This window comes from Petaurus breviceps, unplaced genomic scaffold, assembly GCF_028583685.1.
Source record: "Petaurus breviceps papuanus isolate PSGF00001 unplaced genomic scaffold, PetGlider_PUasm1.0 100, whole genome shotgun sequence".
NCBI lineage: Eukaryota > Metazoa > Chordata > Mammalia > Diprotodontia > Petauridae > Petaurus > Petaurus breviceps.
The window spans coordinates 6,186,648-6,202,541 of record NW_027185573.1 but is presented as its reverse complement, the minus strand read 5'-3'; the positions used below and the strand labels follow the sequence as shown (position 1 = coordinate 6,202,541).

The 15,894-nt window shown below is 38.0% G+C and overlaps 2 protein-coding genes across 3 annotated transcripts in view; one reads left to right on the top strand and one right to left on the bottom strand.

Moving 5' to 3' along the window:
* LOC138168073 (RIMS-binding protein 2-like) overlaps nucleotides 1-7,704 on the top strand; it is a 490,664-nt gene extending 482,960 nt beyond the window's left edge. For both annotated transcript variants that reach the window (XM_069097401.1, XM_069097946.1), the window contains 2 exons: nucleotides 3,731-3,865; nucleotides 6,136-7,704. In XM_069097401.1, the coding sequence (XP_068953502.1) occupies nucleotides 3,731-3,865; nucleotides 6,136-6,324 (324 nt within the window). In that variant the 3' untranslated portion in view covers nucleotides 6,325-7,704. The remainder of the gene's footprint in view (nucleotides 1-3,730; nucleotides 3,866-6,135) is intronic.
* Nucleotides 7,705-15,158: 7,454 nt separating this feature from the next.
* Nucleotides 15,159-15,894, bottom strand: part of LOC138153801 (piwi-like protein 1) — a 64,173-nt gene continuing 63,437 nt past the window's right edge. The window contains exon 20 of the mRNA XM_069078540.1: nucleotides 15,159-15,275. Within this exon, the coding sequence (XP_068934641.1) occupies nucleotides 15,159-15,275 (117 nt within the window). The remainder of the gene's footprint in view (nucleotides 15,276-15,894) is intronic.

Genomic DNA, 15,894 nt, shown 5'->3' with positions numbered 1-15,894 from the left:
TGTATATGTATATACATATATGTATATTTTAATTTAATTTAATTCTAAAAACACTTACTAAGCACTTGCTAGCTGAATGGCAGTGTAGTGTGGTGGGTAGAGAACCAGCCTCAGAGCCCAGGAAGACCTAGATTCAAGTCTGACCTCTGACACATATTGCCTGTGTGACCCTGGTCAAGTCACAGCCTCTCAGCGGCCCTCAGACCACTAGTTAAGACTCTAAGTTGTAGAGAAGATGCCATTGTGGAAGGAGTATCTTTGCTTTTTTTTTGGAGGGGGGAAGGCAGGGCAAATGGGGTTAAGTGACTTGCCCAGGATCACACGGCCAGTATGTGTTAAGTGTCTGAGGCTGTATTTGAATTCAGGTCCTCCTGACTCCAGGGCCAATGCTGTATTCACTGAGCTACCTAGCCACCCCAAGAGAACATCTTATACCAAGAAAAGCACAGGTCTGATCTTAGAACAACCACAAAATGTGTCGTCACAGGGCTAGACTAGATTCCAGAGATAAAAGACAGAAATCCTCAGGGAACTTACAGTCAACTAGAGGATCTGGAAAAACAACCTTGTCCACACAGTTGATTGGAAGAAGAATTCAACCTGTTATTTCATTGATATGGGCATCTCTGTTGATATAGATACAAAATCATTGAAAATATAAGACAAATAACTAATAATTAATAACTCTAAGCTAATAATAATAGGCTAATGACTCTTCTTACAAAACCTCATTGTAGCATGCCGTAGTTTGAGAGAACAAAACCAAGCAACAAGTATCATTACATCTTTGTCCTTACACAGAGTTTCTCATTTCAGGTGTTGGGAAGAACCCAAGGGGTGGTGGTAGAGCATAAATATACTTCTAGTCCCTAGTAGCAATAAGCATGCTCCCTCCCAACCTTATTTGTCCACAAAACCTTTGATTGCCATTAGCATCATACATATTAGATTGGCTAATAGGACAGAAAAGATAAATGACAAATGTTAGGGAGGATATGGGGAAAATGAGACACTAATGCGTTGCTGGTGGAGTTGTGAACTTATTCCACCATTCTGTAGAACAATTTGGAACTATGCCCAAAGGGCTATATAAAACCATGTCTGTATCCCAAAAGATATTGCCATGAGCAAAATCAAATTCTTTCCAAGAACAAATTAAAGGAATTAATTTAGGTGCTCAAAACTTAGGCCAATGGGGTAGAACCTCTAGTAGGTACTACCGGGTTAGAACAGCTTCAGCGATGGACCCAGAGACAGAATATGCCTATCCTCGTAAACACAAGCCAAGGTAGGAGAAGCCCATCCCTGGCTGGGCTAAGTGGGGTCAAAAGGATTCATTTTTCCCCCACAGAAACTTTAAAAGTCTCTCTGCTAAGCTATAGAGGGACTATGTTCTGTGTTGTAAGAGCAATTACAAAACTTATGTATCCTTGACATATAAATTAACATATGTAATTGTATATATTAATTAATCAATTTAAAAGTATTTATTATGATTGTTACTATTAATAATAAAGCTAGCATTTATATAGTACTTTTGGGCAGTTAGGTGGCATAGTAGATAGAGCAATGACCCTGGAAACCGGAGGACCTGAGTTCAAATCTGACCTCAGATACTTACTAGTTGAGTGACCCTGGGCAAGTCACTTTACCCTGTTTGCCTCAGTTTCCTCATCTGTAAAATGAGCCACAGAAGAAAATGTCAAGCCACTCCAGTACCTCCGCCAACAAAACCCCAAATGGAGACTTGGACACAACTGAAATAATTCAACCACAACAAACGCTATATAGTGCTTTAAAAGAATTATCTCATTTTATCCTAATAGTACCCTTGGGAGGTAGGTGCTATTATTGTCTCCATTTTGCTGGCAGGGGGACTGAGGAAAACAAAAGTTAAATGACTTGGTCAGGATCACATAGCAAGTGTATGAGGCAGGATTTGAAGTCAGATCTTCCTGACTCTAGGAATCTATGCCATCTCGATGCTCACCCTGAGCCCTTCTTGTGCATCAAACACTGTGTTCAGGACTGGGGATACAAATAAAGAAGCAGAGACAGTCTGTGACTGCCCAGAGCTTACTTTCTTACCAGCTCCACAAAAGGGAGTGGTGGCCAGGGAGAGAGGCACTTTTATTAGAATGTTATATATTATAAAATACATAGCATCCTCCATTAAATTCCACCCCCATCACCTCATGCAAGTGACACTGATGCTTGACAGCTATTGTCACTGGAGATCCATCAAATCCACCAAGAAGCACAGATTTCTAGTGTGAGCCCAGGGATAGCCTGTCATCTCAAGACTGGCCTGTATAAACTTGGAGAGGCCCTTGACCTGAAGGTTGACTACCAGGGGATGGATATTTCTGTGGCCTCGGTATCTCCTATAACTGTCTCATATGGCACAAAGAGATCTTGACATTTGTCAATACAGGTTGCCCCCATGCCACCAGAATCACACTCTTGGGTCCTTGAAGGAGTCAAGTAGTTCATAAGCTTCTTAGAGACGTACTTATTTATTAAAGAGATTTATAAACATCAGATAAAACTCATTACTCTTACTGCTCACATTCATGTGGGATTTCATTCTACTAATTCACATAAACTGTCAAAATAAACTTATCTAGATGTCAGAGAGGAACATCATATATCTACTCCATCAACCCCCTCTATTTCCAGCTGAGGAAACTGAGAATTTACTCATGGTTACTTTAGTCATTTACTTTTACATTTACATTTACTTTGTCCTCATTATTAAGTGGCACTTGAGTGGCAGGACATTGAAATGTTTCTGGAATTGGCCTTTTTCATCTATGGTGGGGCTAATTGGCCAGAAACTCCCAATGACTTCATGTCCATTCGTTCATGCTTTCAAGTATAAAATACTAGCTCTAAAGAATTGGGGACTATTGTTTATAATAATAATATATATTTATAATAATAGTCAAACATTCAAACAGAACTTTTAAAATGTGTGTGTGTGCATGCATGTGTGTGTGTATTATCATGGTGGTTTAGTGGATGGAGTGCCAGACCTGAGGTCAAAAAGACTCACCTTCATGAGTTCCAATTTGGCCTTAGATAATTCCTACCTGTATGACCCTGGGCAAGTCACTTGATCCTGTTTGCCTCAGTTTTCTGAGCTGGTGAAGGAAATGGCAAACCCCTCCAGTACCTTTGCCAAGAAAATCCCAAATGGGGTCATGAGGAGTTTGACACGGCTAAGATGACTGAACAACAGTAACAAAAATATAATCATAATGAGGGTCAGCATAGTAAGTGTACAAGTTGCTGGTCTTCGAGTCAGGAAAACCTGGGTTTAATTCTCATCTCTGATGCATGGCTGTGTGACTAAGGTCATGCTAGTTAATTGCTCAGTAGTCCCAGGTACCTCTTGAGTATAAGTTGAAGAAAACAAACAAACAAACAATATATATATATATATATATATATATATATATATATATATATATATGTTTGGGATTTTTTAAAGTATAAGTTGAGACTACTTGACCATCTGCTCTTATAGAAATTTTTTCACCAGTATTTCCCTACACTGTGATGAAATCACATGCCTGGACCAAATAATAATAATGCCATTGATAATAATGTTGCCACTTGGATTAACAAGACATTAAAAATTAAGAGGAAATAAAAAACTTAATCTTAGAAGACAATCATTAATGACTCCTCTCTTTTCCCATATATACATTTTTTTTCTGTGCCATAGGGAGAGCTCAATGGACAAAAGGGCCTGGTTCCTTCAAACTTTCTGGAAGAAGTGCCTGATGACGTCGAAGTCTACCTTTCGGATACACCATCCCGTTATTCTCAAGATGCCCCAATGCGTACCAAGGCTAAAAGGGTAAGCAATTGTATTACATATTTTTAATATATGTTCCAGTCTTTCATAATATGTTGTCTCATGCTTTTTTATACATGGACATTTTACACTTGGGGGTTTGGAGTGGGGTAGGGGAAATGTACCACCTGAAACATTGCAATGTGTTCTGCTAGTTGCTCGGTGTTGTTTTCTTACTGAATCTAAAATTTTAAACTATATTTTATATGCTTTCTCAAGCAGTTCCATTTTAATTATAATTTGGTCAACTTTTATTCATAAGAGAGCTTCCCATGTCTTACATAAAGCAGAGAGTATAATAAGATACAAAAGAATAATAATTCTTCTTTATGGAGAAAACCTAAATTGATTTGGTGATTGCTTGCCTTCCATTATGGTTTACCAATCCCCCTCTAACATTAACATTAGTGTACTATTTCCAATACTTTTTTTTATCTGAGATTACATTCGTGTTGAGTGTTTCATCTTTACTTTGTTTCATCACTTCAAGTTTTTCTATATTATATATTTTATATATATTTTTATTTCTTTGCTCATCTGCTTGGAAACAGAAGAAGAGTGTTCATTTCACACCTTAATAAGGCAATGTAGCCTTCACGTAAGTGAGCAACTGAAGATACCAATAAAGATACCAATTTAAGCTACCTTGCAATAACTGATGCAGTAGTCTTAAGACTTAACTGTGGGATTCAGAAAAAGAAATATGTCTCAAAAAATCATTGGCCCAAAAGTCCGAGGATGTTGCTTTTTCTCAGTTATAAAGCTTAACTGAATTTGTCATAAAACAAATTCTCTTGTGTCCATTCCTCACTACCATATTATAACAAATTCATGAAAAGGTCAACATTGGGAACATATTTCTTAATGAAGAAAGCATTTCTGTTTATGTAGAGAAGTGTTCCAATGTCTAAGGATTCTAAAAAGCAAAAGCTGCAGATTGCATTGTTAGCCAATCCCTGGGAAAAAAAAAAGCACAGTCTATTACTTGTAAAGACTTTTATCCACCCCTCCAAAAAGTCATAAGAAAGATTATAATTCACATGAATAGTTTGATTAAGTTGGCCTGGAGTTGTCTCATAACATTAGCAACCTCAAATCCTGGCTTTGAACTACCTAGACATGCTTTCTTAGGCAGTTCGACTTCTGTACTGCTACAAAAATATGTTGATATATAGCCCACAACAGACATTTAAAAAAAACAAAGAAACAAACCAACCAACCTCTGGGAGACACTGAATAGTGTTTGGTTTACCAATGCAATGTTAACTGTCATGGATGATGCAGCTCAGTGGATGAATGCATTAGGTTAAATACATGGTATCTTCAGGTGTACTTGGGATGCTTTACTAAGTTGTTTTCCATTAGAATTAGGCCTTGATTTTAAATCCAAGGAAGCTTGAAGACCCTTGGCTAAATTTTCTTTTCTGTAGAACAAGGAACATTTTGTATTAGAATAAGGTCTGGCCTGAAATAATAAGGGCTGTGGGGAATGTGAATTCTATTATGTACATTAGGCAAACAGTAACTGTATTGTATGATCAGAATAAAAGAATCCTATCAGTGGGGGTTCAAGAACTGGTGTTATGTTATATTTAAAATATACTGAAATGCTCTTAAGTCCTAAGCACTGATTAAAATTCATCTGCACTTTGAAATATACAAAGCACACTCTCAAAACAATAAGGACCTTTAAGCTTCCTTTGATTGCAATTAAGGTTCATTTTAGTTTTTTTTTTCTTTTTAACCAATGTGCCATCTCTCTCCAATATATACATATAGCACAGTAAATTGTGCAAAATGGATTCAAGGACATCAGAATTTTACATCATCAAAGAGTGTTTTTGTTTTGTTTTGTTTTGTTTGGAATACAGTAGGAAATCCTTTGGGAAACTTTTGCTCCCAAGATTCAGTTGCTGGTACTTAGCCCATTGTGCTTATCCTGGGCTAACTGTTATGTTAAATCAAAAAACTCAAATTATCATTTGCCGAAATTTTCTTTTTTTCTTTTGCCATTATTTTGGCAAAATGAAATGTGGAAATTGTTCAGAACCATTAGGTCCCCAAAGCATGTGTCTTAAACGCTTGGTGGCCGCTGTACTTTGGGAGGTGACGCTTATATGTAATTTGCCTTTGATATATTTTAAGCCACTGATAGAAGACATGAGCCTCTTTGCCCCCTTTTGGTGGGAAATGGGACCTTAAGATGTTACCCCCACTAAATTGATGTTGTTGGCTTTCAAACATTCAATAAACTGTCACAATATACCTAATAGGTTCCTCCTGAGAATACAGGTACGTCAAGGAGAGCACCATCCCCCACAGTCCATCTCCATTCGGGGTCACCTCCGTCATCTATGGGTTCTGGTAGTCCTGGGAGAGGCAGGGAAAGGGCCTCGAAAAAGAAAAAGGGTCTGCTTTCCAAAGGGAAGAAACTTCTGAGAAAACTGGGTGCAGTGAAGTGATCCATGTACTTCTGGACGACTTGTAACGCCTGGCCTATGTAATTTCCTTTCATCCCAAACTAGGGCTTTCATGACTCACTAAAGTACTTTCTAAAACCATCTCCTTTTTTCCCCTTCCTTTCTTACACCAGTAGGGGGAAAAATGCAATTTTGCACTATGGTCCATTTGACTGCAGGAGTAAAGTGGGCCTGTTGTTCTTTCCAAGTCATTGTTGCCAATCCGCTCTGATTTTCCAAAGTATGATTTGTGGGGGAGGGGGGAACCATTAAACAACAGGTGGATGAACAGCTACTGGGGTAGCCCACTCCCCACCTACAATATCTCATCTTTCTGCATTTGTTACCTGCCCTTAAAGGGATGACTTTCAAGTTTCTCTTTTTCCAAATGCTTGCCACATGATGCGTAAATGTCACTTAACTATGGTCTTGAAATTCCTAGTTTATTCAGCCTTGATGTTCTGCCTTATAAAATGCACAGTGATTTGTACTGTCTAGTAAATATACAGTGTATACTTTGTATGTGTTCTACATTCAAATGTCTTCATTCTCATTGAAACACGAGTTTGAAATCGAATAACCTATTACTGGTTCCATTTAATGTCTGTAATTTGGGAAAAAAAAAAAGAAAAAGGAAAAAGAAAAAGCTATTTCATTTTAATTTTGTTTTACACATTGACCTGAGTTCACTGATTGGGGAAAAAAAAGAATTCCACATACATACAACTTAATTACAAAGTTCTCATGCCCTAGCAAAACACTCTGTCAAACCTACTTTGGGCTACTCTCCTCCATGTAATGTCTGAGTCCTTCAACCTGCAAAGCAAGCATTTTTGCCGCTTCCGTGTTCTTCTGTAGCTGTGCAAGTTTTGATTCAATCATTTTTCATTTTATTGATGTCAGTGTGAAATACACGGAAATGGGCTCATCAGTGAGGTGTCACGTGTGCATGTGTGTCAAAAATGGTACACCAAGCACAAAAGGCACAAGGAAGGTATCCTAGAATTCTGAGCCCCACCTGCTTCCATGCCCATTTTTCAGTATTGGCATCTGCTGAACAAAAGCGGTCTTACCAGTTGCTGGCCAATCTATTTGGCAGTAACTCTTTTGTAACTCTTGTCCCCTTGAAAATTGTTTTTACTGTTTATACATACTTTTCAGACTGCCTTTCTTTTGTAACTTATGAAAGGTTTATAAATGATCAAAGCTTCCCCCCATTGTGTCTTCAAAGAACTCGACTGTAAATTATTGTAAAAAAAAAAAAGCGATTATTTGTGTGTGCTAGATGTATGAAATTCAAGACAACTACTGGCCTAAACTTGTGGTTAAATATTGTGTGGGTGTGTGCATGTGTACAGTTCATGTAAAATATTTTATGTAAATAAAATATTTGATATTTTATAGAATGTTGTTGAGACATTTCTTTGGAGGCTTGCTCATTAATGTTGTATAATTAAATCATGTACATAAATCCACATAATAAAGGAAGGGGAATGCTCTTCAAGTAGAAAGGGACTCGTGTATTTCTAGCATAACTGTGTTTCAAATACAATCACTTTCTTTTGTAATCCTATTCATTTTATTTTATGTGTTTAAAAACATTGTCCTTGAGAAGTCAGTCTGTTGGCTTCAGCAGATTACCAATGAATGGGGTCCATGACACATAAAAATATTAATGTTGCAAGTATTTCGGAAATGTGCACTCAATCAATGCATGATCATTGTAAGATATCCAGTTAGAGACACATAAATGCAGGCATAACTAGCCATTTATGTTTCCTAGCACAAGAGGCACAGAGGATCAGGGAGGGGGGCAGCGGCAGGGGATCACAGAAGAGCTCACTTGGGCCGTAGCCATGGGCATGCCAGCTGGAAGCATCTTTTTTTTTCTTGTTATTTCTTGATAATGAGGTATGAAAGTCAGCAGTTTCTCTGTTTTTGAAGAGCTACCCATGCCATTTTAATTTTGGCATGCCAACTGAGTCAAAGCCCCAATCACTCTGTCCTAGTTAAGGCTCTGATGAAAGGCATTTGTGATTAGAAACCTGAACAGGTGCCTCTTTGCATTGTGGAGTGATCAGGATGTTGGTTAAGGTCCTGGTGGGTTGAACAGAAACAAAACTCCAAGAAGAGATTTTGTCTTGGTTCACCTAATTCAATTTATGCTACTGGGAAATGCTTTCCCCTAAGGTCTTCATATAGTGGGGATGATGAGTAGGTCCATCACTAGGTCATAAGGAATGGTTGTTGGGGATAGCCTAGATTGGGAGTAGATGGAGGGCAATTCTTCACTCAGAAAAGGAAGGAAGAATTCTTTTGCCTCCAAGAAAGATTTTACTCCAAGAAAATGATCGTATATCTCTAATTAAATGAAATACAGAAAACATTGAGCAAATCAAGCAAGACGCTGAGGCACTTGGACATGCAAAGAAAAGGGAAAACATCCCCTGCCTTCCAGGGGTTTATATTCTACTGTGGATTACATGCAAATAGATATGTACTTACACCACTAATAACTTGGAGGGCAAGGCTTCTAATAAGAGAGAGAGTATGAAGAGTTTCGAAGGCAACCAGGAATTCTAAGAAGTAGAGGTGAAGTGAGAATGCATTCTAGACAGGAAGGATAACCTGGGCTACTGAAGGAGATGGAAGACAAGTTCTTTTCTTGTTTTCTATCAACTTCGATAAATGGATTTCTTTGCTATTGTGTATGTATTTGTGTGTGTGTGCACACACACACGCACATAAACATATTCATTGTGGAAATGGTATTTAATGGAAAGGGAGTTAAGCCTTGGCTATAAAACTTAGATTTCCTTTCCCAATTAAGAAACAGTGATCAGGAGTTTAGCTTGAACCCCTAAATTAATTCTATTTAATGGAGCAGATATAATAATTTTTAAAATTTATTTTATTTTCAATTTGTGGAACAAAATAAGCATTTTCATAACAGTACAATAAAAAGATGATTGCACATGAAACTGCAAATTTACAATGCACACACAACTTGATATTCCCTCCAAATATACAAGAAAGTTATCATGTTAATTTTTTTTTCCTTCTTTTTCTTCTCTCTTCTTCTCCCATCTCCACCCTAGAGATGGCTACCATTAGACACAAATAGGTATATATATATATGTATGTAAAATTATTCCATACATACTTCTATTTATCAGTGCTTCATCTGGATGCAGATAACATTTTTCTTCATATGTATTTTATTTTTCATTTTAATTTAATTATTACAATAGTCAAAATGGCTTAGTCACTCAAAGTTTTTCTTAAAACAATATTAGTGTTAGTGTATACAACATTCTCTTGGTTTTGCTCATTTCACCTTTCACCACATCATGCAAGTCTTTCCATGCCATTCCAAGATCATTGAGCTCATCATTTCTTATAACATAGTAGTATTCCATCATAATCACACTCCACAACTTGTTCAGCCATTCCCCAAATGATGGGGATTCCAGCAATTTCCATTTCTTTGCCACCACAAAGACAGCTCCTATAAACATTCCATTTATGTTCATTTATAATTACTATTTGTGAATTTCCCTCCATCTTATTTTTATTATTTTCTTTCTCAGCCTCTTTTTACCCTATCCCTGTTACCTTATCTTCTTCCCCACCCCCAATTTCATCCATCCCTCTAACAGTCCCTCCTCCCCCCAATCTCAATCTATACCCCCCAAAAGCCCCTCCTCCACCCTGTCCCCCCATTTCCTCACCTCTCTACATGTTCAGAAGACTTCTACACCTTTCTAGATATACACACTGTTTCTTCTTCAACCCAGATGAGGGTAAGGTTCCAACATAATCAGCCCTCCACACACACCCCCACCTGCTTCCTCTGTATTAGTTCTTTTTTCACATCCCATTTTTATAATTTCTCCCTTTACCTTTTCTTACTCAATTTTTATAGAATCATCCCATCATACACAGCTCAGCCCCAACCTTTCTTTCAAACTACCTTAGTAATGATGACTGTTTTAAGAATACTGATTATACAGAGAGAAGAGAGGAGAGATTTTTATTTTAATAAGTACCTTATAATTAGCATTTAATGTTTTCCTTATATTTATTTTGGATTTTTTTATATCAAATTTTCCATTGAGTTCTGGTCTTTTTATTAGAAATACTTGAAAGTCCTGCAGTTCCTCAAATTTCCATTTTTTTTTCATTCAGACATATACTCAACTTTGCTGGGTAAATTATCCTCAGTACAAATTACCCAGCTCTTTTGCTCTTTGAAATATAATGTTCCAAGACCTATGGTCTTTTAATGTAGAACCTGCTAGGTCTTGTGAAATCCTGACTGTATTTATGCAGTATTTAAATTGTGCATTTTTTTCCTTGCTGCTTGCAATATTTTCTCCTTAACCTAGAATTTATGAAAGTTGGCTATAATGTTGTGGTAAGTTTTTCTCCTGGGATCTCTTTTGGGTGGTGAAAGGTAGATTTTTTTCTATTTCTATTTTACCCTCTTGTTCTAGAACTTCAGGGCAATTTTCCTAAATAATTTATTGTAATAGTGTATCCAGATTCTTTTTTTGGTCATAACTTTCAGATAGCCCAACAATTCTTATGTTGCCTCTCCCAGATCTGTTCTCCAGATGAGATGTTTTTTTCTAATGAGATGTTTCAGATTCTCTACTATTTTTCTCTAATTTTAATATTTCTTGGTATCATATCATCTTATAACATTCCTCTTGCCCAATTCCAGTTTTCAAGGAGTTATTTTCTTCCTTAAGATCTTTATCCTCTTTTTCAAACTGGTTAACTTTCTTTTCATAATTTTCTTGGATTTCTTTTCCCCCCTAGTTTTTCTTCAGTCTGTCTTATTTGATCTTTGAATTCCTTTTTAAGTTCTTCCAAGTACTCTTTTTGGGCTTGTGACCATTTGAAGTTACTCTTTGGGATGGCAGTGGCTTTTTTTTAGCCTTACTATCTGTAATGTCATGCCAAGCAAAGGCAACTTCCCAAGGTTCAGAATACCAGCATGGGTGCTCTCCATTTTATTCAGTGACCAACCAAGAACAGAGAAGATCAAAACATAACATCATTCAAAATGCAGCATTTACTAAGGATGATTAAATAATCTCCAAGGACTACCCCACCCCTGGACCTTCCAATCATTCAATCAATTACAAAGTCCCTGTTCTAAATACTACTCTACCCCTAGGCTGTACCTTCATTTGTCAATCACAGAACACAAAAAGGTCAAAAGTTCCCCACCCCTGGATCTCAATTGAATCTACCCCAGAGTTACATCAAGTTTAAACACAGCACTTAATACCCAAATGGAGGTCTTTGCTTCATCTTGACACGAGGCAAGTTCTCAGCAATCTTAGTTCCTGGGGAGACAAGGCTTAGCAAGGCCACAAGATACAATGCCAGTCCCTTCATTAATTCATCCTCTGTCTGTAGAACAGTCCTAGAACCCCTGAAAACATTAGCAAAACCTTCTCCCAGGATTTCTTTAAACCTACAACAAGAAAATCCTTCTTCAGGGCTTCTGAACCAACAGAAAGGTTCCCAGACCCCTGCAACAACAGCACTGTCCTTCACCAGTGGACAGTATTCACTCTCTGTCTGCAGGACAGTCTCAGGGCTTCTTAACCAAAAGCCATGTTCCAGGACTTCTTCAACAACAGGACTGTCTTTCACCAGTGGACAAATCTGGCAAAACAACATCAAAACAGACAGACAAAGTACCAGCAAAACAGCCATGTCTCCTCAGTCCTTGGCAGCTCAGGGGGCAGGTCTCAAAAGTCCAGGGCAATTCAAAGCAGCCACCAGCAATTCTCTTAGTCTCTCTCTCTCCACGAGGTACTGCTTCCAAAAAAAAGTTCTCCTGCCTCTCTCTTGTCTCTCCAAATCTACGTCACCAGCTCCTCCCAGTTCAGGACTCTCTTTTCACATCAAGTCCATCCCACAGGTGGGATTAACAAGCTCTGGGTTTTAACACAATCAATTTGAAAAACCAAGCCAATACAGGGGAATCTTTAAATGCCATTACTATCACACTATCTTCCTCTGAATATGACCCCAAATCTTTTACAGCAAAGTGGCTATCTGTGATTAGTTTCTTTTTCCTTTGCTTACTCATTTTTATTTTACTTTATTTTGTTTTATCTTATTTTTAGCAGCTTATAATCAGGTTTTAATCCTGTGTTGTGGGTAATGTTGGGCACAGGTTCTCCTTACTGTTATTTTCTGAATTCTGTCTGGGGGCTCAACCTCAGGGACTCCTCTCCTCCCCTAAGCCACAATTAGGGCCCTACCCACACTGTCCCAAAAATGTTCTTTCTCCCTTCAGTACTGCACTAACTGGGCTTGTCCTCACTCCTCCTCACTCACAGTCATAGCCCGGGACCACCTATGGTCAGCAGCTCTAGACCTGACTTTCAGAAACTGGGGGTTGGGGGGGGAGGTATGTGTAGGAGGTCCTTCAGTCTTCCCCCACTCAGCAGTCTGCTGTTCCTCACATGAAAGTTTCTGAGATAGGGGCGGCCAGGTAGCACAGCGAGTAAGAGCACCGGCTCCAGTGTTGAGATAGACCTGGAGATCGAATCCCGGGCTCAGACACTTAGCACCCACCCAGAAACACCTGGCCGTGTAACCTTGAGCAAGTTACTTAACCCTGATTGCTTAAAAAAAAAAAAAGTTTTTGAGATGAACTTTCTCGAGGCCAGAAACGAGGTGAAATTTTTGGAGACCTAGTCCACTTCCCGAGGGAGCTCCTCTCAGAGCCTACTGTTTGTTGATTCAGTGGAGTCAGATTGGAGGTATCTACACTTTACTCCGGCCAAACCTCAGCCCCTGGAGACCCTGTCTTTTCTGAGGGCCTCTCAAGTTATCTTAGCACAATTCTTTATTCTTTTATTTTTGCTGTTCTATGCTCATTTAGTGGCGATTTTCTATTTGTGGAAGAAATCTGGAGAGCCTGGAAATTTCTGACCTACTCTGCCATCTTCCCAGAATGCCCTCTGGATAAATATAATTCTAGCCTGGGACCCCCTCCCTCTCTCCTAGGAGAGCAGAGTAGCCAGCCTTTGGCTCCAAATTCGTATTTCCCCTGTTAGAAAGCAGCAAAGCCTCCTTGGAGAAGAACAGAAGAAGGAGAAGCTAGAAATGTCTTTTCTTGCCTCCCCACTTACTGTTCTTTACACAAACAAATTTTCTCTACGGTGTTTCCAGTAAATATTGATTTCTCTTTAGGTAAGTGAAGCAGGATTGGGGTGAAATTCCAAAATAATAAGAAACTAAGGAAAATGTATACTGCCAAAGAGGCCTACTGAGATTGACCTTATATGTTTTAAACAGTTTTCATGAACCAGTTTGGAAAATAGATTACTACTGTAATGACAACAAAATGCAAAGCAGTAATCATATGCATAACTTTATTTAACTATAGTATCAGCTTAATTTCAAATACAATTGCAACCATTATCTGTCTTGACTTTAACACATTTACAGGAAAGTAGTACTTGGGACTTTTTTTATACAGCAATTCCTCAAGAAGTAGGATCACTGTTCCTTTCAAATGGTAATTTGTTATTATTTAAGCATACCAGCCTAAATAAATCAAAATACTCAAATTTTAAACTTAAAAAAAAATTAATCCATGGAATCCATGTAACATAATCTGCAAAAATCACTAACCTCTGATTAGATAGGCATATTCATGTACTGTCTCAATGCTCTTTTTGCAATGAGAAAGCTCTTTTATACATCTTAACTACTTGGACACTCGAGCAATTTACACTGATCACTCTAGTGAGTCTTGACTATTATATACCGTAGGGGGAATGTGGGAAGATCAGTAATCAGAAGAAGCACTTGATGCTTCTTGCATCAGAAATGGACATGTAAACTTGTGTGTTCACATCCTTTCTCTAGTTTATTTAATCCTATGTCCTGTGACTTGATGTGGGTGTACTGATCGGCCTCTTTCTTTGCAGCTAGCAAGTCAGTTCAAAAGCAAAGGATAGGGTAGGGGAGGAGAAAGAAGGTAGCATGGGAAAAAGAATATCTGCCACCCACTGTCATGACACTGAGAATACACAGTGCTGTGTTTAAATTTAAGACTGAATGTTGTGTTATTATTGTTGTTATTACTTTTACAAAGATTAACAAACCAGAAAACTATGATTCTCTGTCTTTTCCTGGAAAAAGGAATTGAATGCTTTGGTGCAGATCAGATGTGAAATGATCCCTGTTTTTCAAAAACAATGTTTATAAATCTACTCCACAGGTTAAGTGACAAAGGAAATAGAGGATTCAGGGATGAGCATCAACAAAGACCGAGACACATGAAGGTCCTAAACAGAGTATTCTATCATCTGAGGTCAGAGGCAACAACGCATGTGCTTTGAAATCAAACATGCAAAGTGAAACATTTAACTAAACAAATTAAGAATATCCTCTATGCTAATGCTACATTGTTTAACAGCAAAATATAGCCAAAAGAATATCATACTTTGACTCTACCTCTCATTCTTACATATGACCCATTATTATATCACAACAATAAAACTATTTTCCCCTATCCACCAAACTCTGTGGGTCTCATTCTCCATATTGGCTGCTTCCCTTACTTGGGGATGGGTCTTCTTTGTAGCTCTACTGCTCTGTCCCAGAAGGATTCTCACGTGAGTCAGCATCTCTTCAAATAGTGTTTATCAATAAGTGTAAAGAAAACCCAACTCTTCCTCAAGTCCCTTTCTATTCTTCATTCCATGCAGAAAGCTATTGTAGTGGCTATGAAAAAGGTGATTCCAAGATTCTTCTGAAAATCTCCATCTGTGAATGAAGTCTGGAGCGTCTGCTGTTCAAAGGTAGTAAAGACAACATGACAGGTCTTTACTGGGAGAGTCATGAATACTCTGGCCGACAAGAAAAGCCAGTTTGTGGGCATACTGGCACGGAGCTGGAACTCTAATGACACCCTTTGGTGGAGGGAAAACAATTCAACATTTAGTTTGTTGACCATTTCAAAATTAAGTAAAAGCTTACTGAGAAATGAGGTTTCCACTTTAAAAAACCACTTTCCTAATTTAATCTCATCAGCATCAGTAAGTCTTTTCACCAAAAGCAACTTTCTATTCAGTAACCCTTAGTGGATAAATCTGGCATATAAACTGAGCCCAAGTCACACAGCTAATATGACAGGACATTTGAATCCAAGTCTTAATGATTCCAAGTTACAGCCTTCCCTAGGAGATTACTGATCAACCACTCTGCATAGATCCAGTAAGTATAAGAATCATTTACATTTTTCCTTCCCCATTTGAATGGGACACACTATCTTTTTTTTGTGTCCTCACTGCTTAGCATGGCACCTAGTACACAGAAAGCTCTTAAAAACTGCTTGACTGACTTGTTGACAGCATTCCATCCACCAAACTTTCTTCACAAATTAGATCTACATATAAATTAGATCCCAGTATAGCAAGAGTTCTTAATCATTTTTTTTTTATCCCAAACCTCTTTGGCAGACTGGAGAAGTCTCTGAATGCCTTCTCAGAATAAGATTTTTAAATGCATAAGATTAAAAACATGAGATTA